The sequence below is a fragment of the Myodes glareolus genome, chromosome X (assembly GCF_982192425.1).
Source record: "Myodes glareolus chromosome X, mMyoGla1.1, whole genome shotgun sequence".
Lineage (NCBI taxonomy): Eukaryota > Metazoa > Chordata > Mammalia > Rodentia > Cricetidae > Myodes > Myodes glareolus.
In genome coordinates, this window is record NC_142053.1 from 1359287 (window position 1) to 1370988 (window position 11702).

The 11702-nt window shown below is 47.1% G+C and overlaps 2 protein-coding genes across 2 annotated transcripts; one reads left to right on the top strand and one right to left on the bottom strand.

The window, feature by feature from the left end:
• Positions 1-1770: 1770 nt before the first annotated feature.
• Positions 1771-3992, bottom strand: LOC148117189 (EKC/KEOPS complex subunit LAGE3-like). Its single transcript, XM_087902915.1, has 3 exons — positions 3537-3992; positions 3071-3199; positions 1771-2893 (listed from the first exon to the last, which is right to left on the bottom strand). The coding sequence occupies exons 1-3, from the start codon at positions 3872-3874 to the stop codon at positions 2749-2751; spliced, it is 612 nt and encodes a 203-aa protein (XP_087759041.1). The 5' UTR covers positions 3875-3992; the 3' UTR covers positions 1771-2748.
• A 2577-nt stretch (positions 3993-6569) lies between these two features.
• On the top strand, positions 6570-10834 carry LOC148117190 (EKC/KEOPS complex subunit LAGE3-like). Its single transcript, XM_087902819.1, has 3 exons — positions 6570-9789; positions 10193-10321; positions 10498-10834. The coding sequence occupies exons 1-3, from the start codon at positions 9470-9472 to the stop codon at positions 10640-10642; spliced, it is 594 nt and encodes a 197-aa protein (XP_087758945.1). The 5' UTR covers positions 6570-9469; the 3' UTR covers positions 10643-10834.
• The last annotated feature ends 868 nt before the right edge of the window (positions 10835-11702 follow it).

Consider the following 11702-nt stretch of genomic DNA (forward strand, 5'->3'; position numbering starts at 1 on the left):
CAGTCTTTCATAGATGCAGAGATCGCACGCTTGTACCTGACCCTGGAGGAGGAGTCCCTGGAAGAAGCAGTTCACAAGGAGCTCAGAGTGACTGGCAGTGACCTCATTATGTATGTTCCAGAAGGGGAGGAGCCTGCATGGGGGCAGTAGGCAGCCTTTCCTGTCTCTGCCTGAGGAGCCTACCCCACTGTACATTGGCAGACACCTTAAGAGTCACTGAAAGGAGGGGGTGTGGTGAGCCAGACCTGTAGGAGCCTGGCAGGGAGACTGGGGAGTCCTGGAAGGATTGTGTCCAGTGTCTCCAGGGGAGGCATGGGGGAAGAGTGGACCGAGGGGAGCATTCAGTGCCTTTTCCTCTTCCCTCACTTTTAGTGGATTAACTTCTGAAAACTCCAGCCTCCTCCACAGTCCTGTCTCCTCCCTGTTCAGCCAGCTTCCCACAGTGGCGACTGACCTGAGGTTCTTTGTGCCTGAGTTCTTCAAACCTCACCAGGGATAGAGAGAGGGCTTGGGCTCTCAGCATGCATCCTCCTGTCCTAGACACTGCACCCTTCCCTAGGGCAAAGACTCCCACAGTCCTTGCTTTAGTGGGGAGGGGAGGGTGGTGGTGGTAATTGTTTCTCTGTACCTACCCTCCGATGGCTAAATGTTTGCCAGCATTGAAAATAGAATAAAACTGAGAGACTGGTCTGGCTCTGTGTCTCTGTCCAGCTATCGCTAGTCCAGATTGCCTCATCTTCAGCCCCGCATTGCAGGAGAGCCTCTGGGATTCAGATGCTCAAGTAGTGCAAGGTGATTGCAGGTAGATTCGGAAATGTATTATCAGTTGGGTCCTGTCATTCATTGTTAGTTACCACAAGCACTTTAAAATGCATTTGAACTGTTGAAGTCCAAGACACTCCTGATATGTGTAGAAATGTCATGGGTAGAAAAGGTTGACCGTGCCAGTTTAAAATCAGTTTACTTCTGGAAATATTTATATGTGATGTAAGAGCTTGGCTTCCCCTCATTCTAAAGCATGTCCACAAACATAAATTGAATAAGTACACTACAACCCACCATGGTGGTGCCTGCCTGAAACCCTGGTACTTGGGAGTCTGAGCAGGAGGACTGGGAGTTCAAGACAGACATTGTCCAAGTTTGACTTTTTTTTTGTCAGCATTACACCTGCTAGAGTTATCTAGATTCTCAATTGAGGAAAAACAAACAAACAAAACAAACAAACAAGATTGCCTGTAGTCAAATCTGTAGGGCATTTTCTTGATTACTGATTTGTGTAGGAGGGCCCAGCACATGGTGCCCCCAGGTGCCACTCCCTGGGGAAGTGGTCCAGAGTTGTCTAAGAAAGCAAGCTGAGCAAGCCACAGGGAACAAGCCAATAAGCAGCATTCCTCCATGGCCTGTGCTTCAGTTCCTGCCTCCAGGATGCTGCCTTGAGTTTATGCCCTGACTTCTCTCGTGATAAACTGTAAAGTGTGAGCTCGAATGGACCCACTCCTCCCAAAGTTGCTTTTGGTCATGGTGGTTTTATCACAGCACTCGAAACCCTAAGACAGACCCTGACTCCTTAAAAAAAAACTTCTTTACATTACATTTGATGAGCATGTCGTGCCTGCCCCCCTCCCTGTGTCCCTACTTCTGCCATCTTGGATGAGGGCTCATAAGCATTTCTGTATGTTTCCCTGGTAAACTTCTTTGCTTCTCGTGGATTCCACAGTAAACACATATCTTTTCCTTGTTTTATTACAAAAGGTTTATTTTCACTGAAAGTTTGGGGGAGTGGGGCATGTGCTCATGAGTACACATGACCCTAGAAGCCAGAGGTATCAGACTCCCTGGAGCCAGATATATATTCATGAGACTCACCCCCAGAGTATCTGCTGGGAAATGAACTCTGATCCTCTGGATGCACAGTAAGTGATCTTCAGTGCTGAGGTATCTCTCCAGACCCAATTACATTTTTGTTTGGTGGTTGGTTGGATGTTTTTTTGTTTTGTTTTGCTTTGTTTTTACTTAGTTACAAAGAAATGGGTTTCAGTATGGGGTTTCCCTACATATTTGGTCTTGAAGTTCTTCCCCTACCATCATTCATCCTAATTGGTGGCAAATGTCAAGTAAGTATTGAGGAAGATCCCTATAACCTGATACCCAATTAGTCTAGACAAATTGGAAAATTAATCAGTGAGAGACTCTAATGGAAAAAAAAAGAAAGAAAGAAACCATTTTGTACAGACCCTATAAAAAAAACACTGGATGTCATTTGGTTTCCACATGCAGAAAATAGATGTGTGTGGGAGTGTGTGTGGGTGTGACTGTGTGTATAAGCACATGGATGCATACACAAGAACATGTACATGTACAAACACCTGGCTTGAAAACATTGCCAATGATTCTGTTGCATAACTGAACTTACATAATTCATTTTTCTTTCCATCTCCTAACTGTCCTTAAATTTCTTTGTACTACTCAAACGTTTAAATTCCAGAACTTCTCCTCCACAGAAGCACACAGATGAGAAAACCTGGCAGTTTCTGCCATAGTCAAAAAGTAAAGTCAGATGAAAAATATTTGCTAAATTCTATTTTGCCCAGTAACATTTAAATTGCTTTTTCCTTCAGCAACCGGGAAATAATCCAACCGTGCGACTAATACGTGTCACACAGTATTGAAACACTGAACTTTTAAGGGCAAAATAACAATTACTCAAAACATGAAACCCCCACGACGTTTCTTTTATCTGGTAACATGTTAGGATTCACGTCTTCTTCCTCGTCCTCGTTTGACAACAGCCACAAACTCCAGGCGCTGAATGTTTCTCATCACCAGGGAGAGCTGGTCAAGGAAAGTGTTAATGGAAATTCTGAAGAGGACGGGGTCTTCAGTAGTCCACCTACTAAAATTGAGAGAAACAGACACTGTCAGGGAAATGATGAGGGATCTGTTCAGGTCCACCATACCACGTCTTCCCGCTCACATTAAATCTACCAGTGTCTCCATTAGGACCCCCCTAGAGTACACACTCCCTCCCAACCCTGAGGCCACCCCTACTCCAGGCTTTTGGAATACTGACACAGACAAGACAGTAGCATTCACTGTGAACTCCTGCCGAACCATCACTTGCTGGCGACGGGCAGTGGAGACCAGGGACCTGCGGGCCATGTCTGCCTCCACTGCAGACCTGAAAGGCACTGTTACAGAGCTGGGAGGAGATAAGGTTAAGGCACCATCCACCACTTAGTTTCCCTTTGCCTAGATACACTTCCTAGGCCTGCCTGGCAATGAGCCCTCTCGCCACCAGAGTCCAGTCACCTCCCCACTCCCCAGTGATTCGGGTCTTTTTCTACACCCTTCAGTCCACTAAGGCAAGGAGTCTCCTTGTCCTGTCAGGATGTCAGCTGGCGCACTGGACTACCCACACCACATCCGTCTGGCCTTTCCCTAGTCAGCTGTGCACCGTGTCCCCAAGGACTTCCATGGTAGTTTTAGCCTCCCTATGATCTAGTAGCCCCTGGCAAGGGTCTCTTAGGGAAGGATACAACTCCAGGAGTTGATTTCCAGTTGTTGATGCAGTATCTCCGCTGGGTCCAGGGAGAAGGGGTGGCTGCTCACTGTGGGGAACGACAGCTGCCTCTTCAGCAGCTACACCTGACCCTACAGGGTTCCCTGGGCTGGGACTGCCTGGAGCAGCCTGGCTACCAGGAGCAGCCTGGCTACTGGAATCTTGTGGTCCACTCTGAGGGAAGGTGCCACAGTCACCTTCGGTCGCCGAACTTTGAGAGCTAGGCTGGGCTTCGGGAGTTTGAGGACTCTGCTGCCCATCCTCGCCTTCTTCAGCCCCTGCTCTCCCATCTAGGCCCTCATTAGGGTCCTGCATGACTATTCTGGCTTTCCCCTCAGCACCCCAACCCGTACCACTAACACACCCCTACCGCTCTCACTCGGCCGAGAAAAGGAAGTTCTTGTGCCAAGTCCAGCGGGCTTCTACAGGGAACAACACGTGAAGCCAACTGCGCATGTGCAAACAAGATCTCGCGAGGATTGGTTCCTGCATTCTGTTAAGGCGGGGGAGGGGGCATGGGGACATGGCGGGTGGGGGAGGGGCGTCTCTGAGATCTCAAAAAGTGCAGCTCTCTCACATGGTACCTTCCCCGGGGACTTGTACTAATGGGGCCCTCCAATAAAGGTTTCTTCCAAGCTGCCCCACCCCATGAGTGGCACTGATCCCAACAAGGCTGAGTCTTCGGGAAGCTCAGCTCGGCAACAGGAGTGGGTGAGTGGTGCTGCCTGGGTATTCACAGAACCTGCTCAAACTGACTGACCAGTGTCCTCAACACCCTGACAACTTAGGAGCCTGCTATGATGGTTCCGCACAACTGCCCCGCCCAAATGGTTCTGCCTGGACGCACAATACGCTCATACACAATTCAGTGCTCTAAAGCTGGGCATGGCGTAGTGATACTGATTAATGTGACTGAAAGAATAAGTTCGATAACTTTCACAAGCAGGATGGGCTTATAGAAACCACTGGTCACAGCAGCAACCTGTTTGGAGCCCAGCATACAAGCTCACCCTTTGTCACGTGGAAGAGATGTTATTTATACTCTCAGCGAAGCCATGAGTGCTTTCAGGGGTAGAGCTGCTCTTGTGTTTCCGTTTTTGTTGTTGTTGTTGTTATTTGTTTTTTGTTTTCTGTGGGGGGAGGTGGTGTCTGCCCAGTTGTGTTTCCTGCTTGGATGCATTCAGGTGGTAAGGGACTGTGGATTCCTCTTGGGTGTAGAAAGAGGGTGAGCAACCATGCATGCTGAAGACCAAGATGCTGTTGCAGTTGGGGATGAAGGATGAGGATACTCTGGAGCCACAGAGTCATTGGTGGCCCTGTTGGTGATGGAGAGGTAGGAGCCGCAGGCGATGTACTCCTACCTGACTCATAGATGCCTCATACCCGTGGCCTTAGTATAGATGTCTTGACAGACTCTGGAGGATCCAGGGCACTAGGATACGGAGAGCATCCTTTGTCAGGCCTGTCTGGACATACTGGATGATGATGATGGTTTGAGACCAAACCATCTGACTGTATCGGTGCCTTGGGCACACAGCCAGAGCACTAGGAAGCAGATTTTTCCCTATGTATCCTATTCAGTCTAGCCAAGTAGGTTGGGGATGTTTTGTGTAATGTGTGGCTTTGTAATGTATCAATTACACAATGTGTGTAATTGATAGCATAGCGGAGTATATTCAGGGAAATAATGAGAAAGGAGACAGCTGGGGACTTGGTCTATTGGAGGTGAGTGGTTCCAAATTTGGAACAGAGGTCCGAGGGTAGCCTGGGCAGGGAGTGGAGGAGGTGGTTGTGGTGGAGGTGGTGGACAGAGAACTCAGGGTGATACAGAAATTTGAGTTATAAAATCAGTGTTCATGGTGCCTTAAGCATCCTTTACTAGAGTCTTCATGTTACCTTTCCCTTCACTCACGGAATCAGAGATGGCCTTCCAGTATCTGGTCCCTCAGGATCACCCCTCCAAGGTACAGTCCAGAAAGAATCCACAGTGTATGACATTGTACTGATTATGTGAGTAAAGAATAGGTTCTTGGTGGGCTATTTTGCTTGCTAGCAGAGGGAAGAGTAGTGGCAAGTGGGCACCAGCTCCTCAAAGATGTTGCCATGGATACGACAAATACATTTCACTGTCTGGAGCTGGTCTCTGTGTGCTGTACAACTGCAAACAGCACCATGGTACATATATCAGGCTGGCGGGCTGCTTCTCAGTCACATACTGACAAGTATGGTATATGAGAATAGATTTCAGGGGGAGAAATTTCAGCTTCGCCATTGAGTCACTTCCCTGTGAGTTTTCAAGAATTACGTTAATTCATAAAATTTTCTTCTTCTTTTGCTATCTAGTCTGTAAACCTGACTAGAACCCATCATTGCCTTGAAATTCTTTTTTCCCTCTTTTTCTTAACTTCATTTTTAAATTAATTATTTGTAAATTTCAATAATGCACCCCAACCACATTTACCTCCCAGTCCTCTCAGGTCCACCTCCACTCTTGTGACCTCCCCCAAAACAAACGAAGGGGAAAAAAAAAAGAAAAAGAAATACAACGTCCAAGCTGTGTTACCCATATACTCTCTGGAGCATGGACAAATTCCCAGTGGCCAGTCTCTTAAAAATAACCGACTCCGGTACAAGCAGTGGGGATAAATCCCAGTGCCACTGCCAGTGGCCCCACAGTCTGCCCAGCCATACAGCTGTTAACCACATTCAAAGGGTCTAGTTTTGTCCTATGCTGGTTCGTTCCCTGTCTGACTGGAGTTGGTGAGCTCCCATTAGCTCAGGTAAACTGTTTCAGTATTGGCTTTTTGGGAACCCATTCTCTTTGGATGGATAACTTGCTCAGCCTAGATATAGTAGGGAGGGACCTCCCAAAGCAGTGTGCCTTACCCCTCTCTGAGGAGTGGATGGGGGGTGGGTTGGGGAGAAGGTGGAGGAATAGGAGGAGGGGAGGGAGTGGGAACTGGGTTTGTTATGTAAAATGAAAAAAAGTTTGTTTTCTTTAAAAAAGAAATAAAATAAAGAAGAGGAAAAAAAAAACCCAACTTCTTCCTCTATCCTACTCCTGCCAGACACCATCAACTATGAAGAGCTACACTTCAGCATCCTTATCACAGTTTTAAAGTTCCTATCTAGACTATTTCTTTTCTTTGTGGGGCAGGGAGAGGTTGTCATAGAAGTCTTCTATGTCATTCATTCTGAACTGTGAGACTGCTGTCATCGATACCACTGCAAAAGAAGCTTCCTTAACCTTTATAGTCAGCAGCAGCACAGATCATGGACTTTGATGTGGTTTCTAATTACAGCATGGGCCACTGAGTCACTGAGTCTATAGTTTCACCATTCTCCTCTGTGCCTGTAGCTCTGTTCTGCCATCTTTTCTTCCAATTTCATGAATTCACTTTAAAAAAGCATCTTCCCATGGGACCTGCCTTTCTCTGTTTTTTCCCCCCTGGGGACACTGTGGCCTTTGCAGACTCCTCCACCACCAACCACCTCATATCCCCTCAGAAACTCCATGGATCTCTCAGGCTCCTCAGAGCTGCTCCATGGCAGCAGGTGCTGACTTTGATCTCAGCCTTGCTTCAGGTTTTCATCCACGATGGTGGTGACATGGGCCTGGGTCTGGTTCTGCAGCATTGGCTCCTCCACATGCTCCAGTAGCTTGTAGATGGAGAAGATGAAGTAGTTATTGGGGTGGACCAACTCGAAGTGCTGGATCTGGGCCCAGATTTTTTAGACAGGTTCTTACCATGTGGCATTGGCTGTCTTATAGAACTTGCAGTGTAGACCAGTCTGGCATCATAATCTTCCTGCCTCTGTCACCCAAGTGCTGGGATTGAACACATGAGCTACCACACCTGGCTTGCTTGCTCTTTTATACCAAGTGCACAACATAAATAGATAATGTGTTCATTATCAAGCCCATCATTACCACCATTAAAGATATAAACTATTTGTATCTAAGGCATGAGATTCTAAAAACAACAACAACAACAAAAAACCTATTCACAAACATGTACTGGAATAGAGGCAAAAACAATTATGATGTAATTGCTGAACTTGTCATACTTTTATTTTTTCCTTGTATTAAAATACTGATTTCATTGAAATCGGTAGAAGCCTTTGCCTGATGTTCATCTGGATTCCTCTATGCTGTTTTGATTAGACCAACCAAACCTCCCATAGTCTCACCTGACTGGACGGAATCCAATAAAAATGAAGCAATCTGCTTCCTAGACCTCTGGCTGAGGTCCTGTAGCATTCATCTTGTTCTTACTCAGTCAGTGGACCAGACCATTATTCAGGATGTCCACATAGATCTGGCAAAGGATATTGGAAGAACATCCGCATAGTGGTCAAAGGTTTGATGTGTTTGTGAACCCCAGGTTGGTCTTGTCACATGAGGGTCTTGCTTCTTGGGAACCTGAATTCCAGGGCTGCCTGGACCACCAAGGTGTCTTTGGCATTCATCCCAGAGTGCATAAGCCCATGTGCTCAGGTCCTTTCACAGGGAAATGCACACTCTGAGTGCTATCACACAGCAGGAAATAAGCTGATAGAAACCAGTTCTACCTTTCTCCATATTGCCCTGTCCTTCAGGACATCATAGTTTCTTAAAAATAATTGTGATTTGCGGGCCACGTCTTCCTAATCCTTTTCTGCTTTGGGTACCTTTGTACTGAAATGTAACCAGAGGCCACTGTCCTGGATGGTAGTTCTTTCAAGTAAGTCCCCTGGATCAAGAGCCCAGTGATGTTATCCAGAGTGACATCACATATGTGACTAACCTACTGACTGCTTCTTGACACCCAATTATGGGAAAGGGGTACATGCCTCTTAGCCCATGCCATGCCATCCCCAACACAGGGTCCAGCTTTAGGAACATGATTACAGGGATGCAGTGAAGATCTGTCTCTGATCTCAGCCAGCACTAATGTCTTTCAGTCACACTTATCAGTGTCATTAAGGGTTGCCCCTCTGGTGAGGGATTAGGGATACATTGTGTACAAGGGTATTCTGGATTCAGGAGGAACAGTTTGGCTCAGGAGAGACGTCTTTCAGGGTTTCAACAACTACGGGCATGCTAGACACAGACTGGACCTGCTTGCTGAGGCCAACTTGCAGCACCATGCACTACCTGTGCCACAGAGAGCTTCATGAAGCCTCGGGCTTTCTGTGTGTCAAGAAAGCAGTGACACTCGAGGATGGAGAAGAATCTACACTGAAAGGTTTCATCAGTACAAGCCACCTAGAGGAAGAGCCTAGTTAGGAAGGAATTCTGCCTGTGTGTGGGGGGAGGGCGGGAGCAGACACACCCACCAAGAGCCAGGCAGTATCTCAGCAGGAGCCACGCCTAGCAACAACTTGCTTGCAGGGAGCAGGAGCTATTGGTGTCCATACCCCCCCCCCCCCATCTACCAAAAGATAGGAAGTAGCTCAGCAGGAGCCAACCCTAAGGAGAACTTGCTTGCAGGGATCAGGAGCTATTGGCGTGTTCCCCCCCCATCTCTCCCCCACCTTCCCCTGCCTCCCACACATCTACCAAAAGACAGGAAGTAGCTCAGCAGGAGCCAACCCTAGCCCTAGTGAGAACTTGCTTGTAGGGAGCAGGAGCTATTGGTGTGTTCCCCCATCTCCTCCCACACACATCTACCAAAAGACAGGAAGTAGTTCAGCAGGAGCCAACCCTCGCGAGAACTTGCTTATAGCCGAGTTGTTGTTGTCCCGCCCCCAGACACACCCACCGAGAGCCAGGCAGTAGCTCATCTCGCGATAACTCGATTGTGCAAGCACAGTGGGCCTCACGTGGTGTGCTCAGTGGGGCTCATAACCGTCACCTCATCTCGGTAGCTGAGCCTGAGTGGTGCCGTCGATTGAGCCAGGGGAGCTGAGTGGAAAGTCAGAATCGCCATGCAGGATCCTGGCGAGGACACAGGTGGTAGGACAGGGGTTGAAGAAGACGAGGATGGGCAGCAGAGACCTCGAGCTTCCGATATCCAGGCTAGCTCTCAGAGTTCGGCGGCAGAGGGTGACCAAGACGAGGTCCCTCGTGAGAGTGGCCCACAAGATGCCAGTAGCCAGTCTGTTCCAGGCAGGTCCCGCCCAGGGAGCCCTTTAGGGTTAGGTGTGGCAGCCGAAGAGGCAGCTGTCGTTCCCCAAGACGAGCTGCCACCACTTCTCCCTGGACCCAGTGGAGATGTTGCAACAACTGCAAGTCGACTCCTGGAGTTGTATCCTTTCCTGGGAGACCCTTGGCAGGGGCAATGGGAAGACAGGAAGGATGAAACGTGAAACGAAGTCTTTCGGGTGGGTGAGCAGGAAGGTTGACAGCAGGGGAAGGAAGAGACAGAGTGGTACACTCTGGACTGTTAGTCCAAGAAGAAACGTCATGCTGGCAGGACAGGGAGTTGCCTAAGCCCGAGAAGACTTCATAATGTAGAAGAAAACCTGAACCGTTGGGGAGGCGGGAGGTGGATGACACTTGTTTGGCATCGTCAGAAAGAAGATTCTGGGGCAGTCTTGGTCTTGAGTTGCACATGGGAGCAGTGTCAGACAGGCCTCAGAAGTATACCAGGCCGCATAGCAATAGGAAACCTAATAGTGGATGATACCTTAACCATAGCCCCCTTCTAGCTCTGTAAGAGTGCCTTTCAGGTCTGCTGTAGAGGCAGACATGGCCCGCAGGTCCCTGGTTGCCAATGCCCAGCGCCAGCTACTAATGGTTCCACAGGAGTACACCGTGAATGACAGTACTTTGGTTGTGTCAGTTTTCCCAAAGCCCGGAGTAGGGGTGGCTTCGGGGTTGGGAGGCAGTGTGCGCTCTAGGGGTGTCCTAATGGGGAGACACTGGTGGGTTAGATATAAGTGGGAAGGTATGGTGTGAGGGACCTGAACAGATCCCTCATTTCCCTGATGGTGTTTCTTTCTCTCACATTTAGTAGGTGGACAACTGACGACACCAGTCTCTTCCAGATTTCCATCAATAGCTTCCTTGACCAGCTCTCCCTGGTGATGAGAAATATTCGGCACTTCCAGTTTGTGGCTGTTGTCAAACGAGGAAGAGGAAGGATTCATCACACCTAAACTTTCTCCCCCTAAAAGACAGGACAAAGGCATTTTGTGTTTTTGGTAATTGTTACCTTGCCTTCAAATTTCAATGTTTTGATGTGATTTCCCCTTTATCAGTCCCATGCTTGGCTTGTTTCCCTTTTGCTTAAGGAAAGGGTGCTTAAATGTTTGTTGCTGAACAAAATAAAACTAACGTATTGTGGTTTAGATGTTTTGGTTAGGTTTTGGTCTGACATTACTTTTGGCTATGGCAGAAGCCTCCAGTTTTCTCATCTGTGTACTTCGGTTCGAAGGAAAGTTCTGAAATTTAAAATTTCTCACAGTCCAAAGCAGGGAAAGATATTTTAGTAAATGGAAAGAAAGTTACATTATTTAAAGTCAGTTACTTATTCAGCACATAATATGGTTATCTTTGAAGTAAGATTTTTTTGTTAGAATATGATAAAGAGCTTTGCTAGCATGCCAGAGTCCCTGAGTTCAATCCCAAAGTACTATTAAAAAAAAAAGGTGTGTGTGTGTCCTATAGAACTAAGTATATAAAGGCAATAAAGACATTTTTAGGTTTATCCTTTAATATTTTTCCTGGAATATTTCTCTTATGGAATACTAGCTTTTCCATTTCCTCACACTTTTCAGGAAAATTTTATGTTAAAAACATCCTCTATATACAGATAGTAAACGTTTAGGCTTATCCACTTTTTCCTATACAATAAATAATTTAGTTCATGAAAGCTTACTTCCTTAAGGTATATTAGAAGAGGTAGATTTCCTGAATTAAACATTTATGTAGTCACGTATTAAATTTCTCCACGGATACTACTTGACCGTTTTCTAATATGGGTCTTACACTCGCCAAATCTCGGTCTGCAGACTCTCTTTCATGACCACTGGGTTGATCGTTTTCATACAGAAGGGAAAAACTGATTTAGTTTGAGAGGACAAGAAAGAAACACCAGAGCAGGATATTTGAGGCTCCCAGGCCTTCTTTCAGATTAGTGTAGAGTAACATCGAGACAAATGATTGTGCTTGTTAAGTAGTGGCTAGCTGTGTACAAACAGCCTGCATGCGAGAATC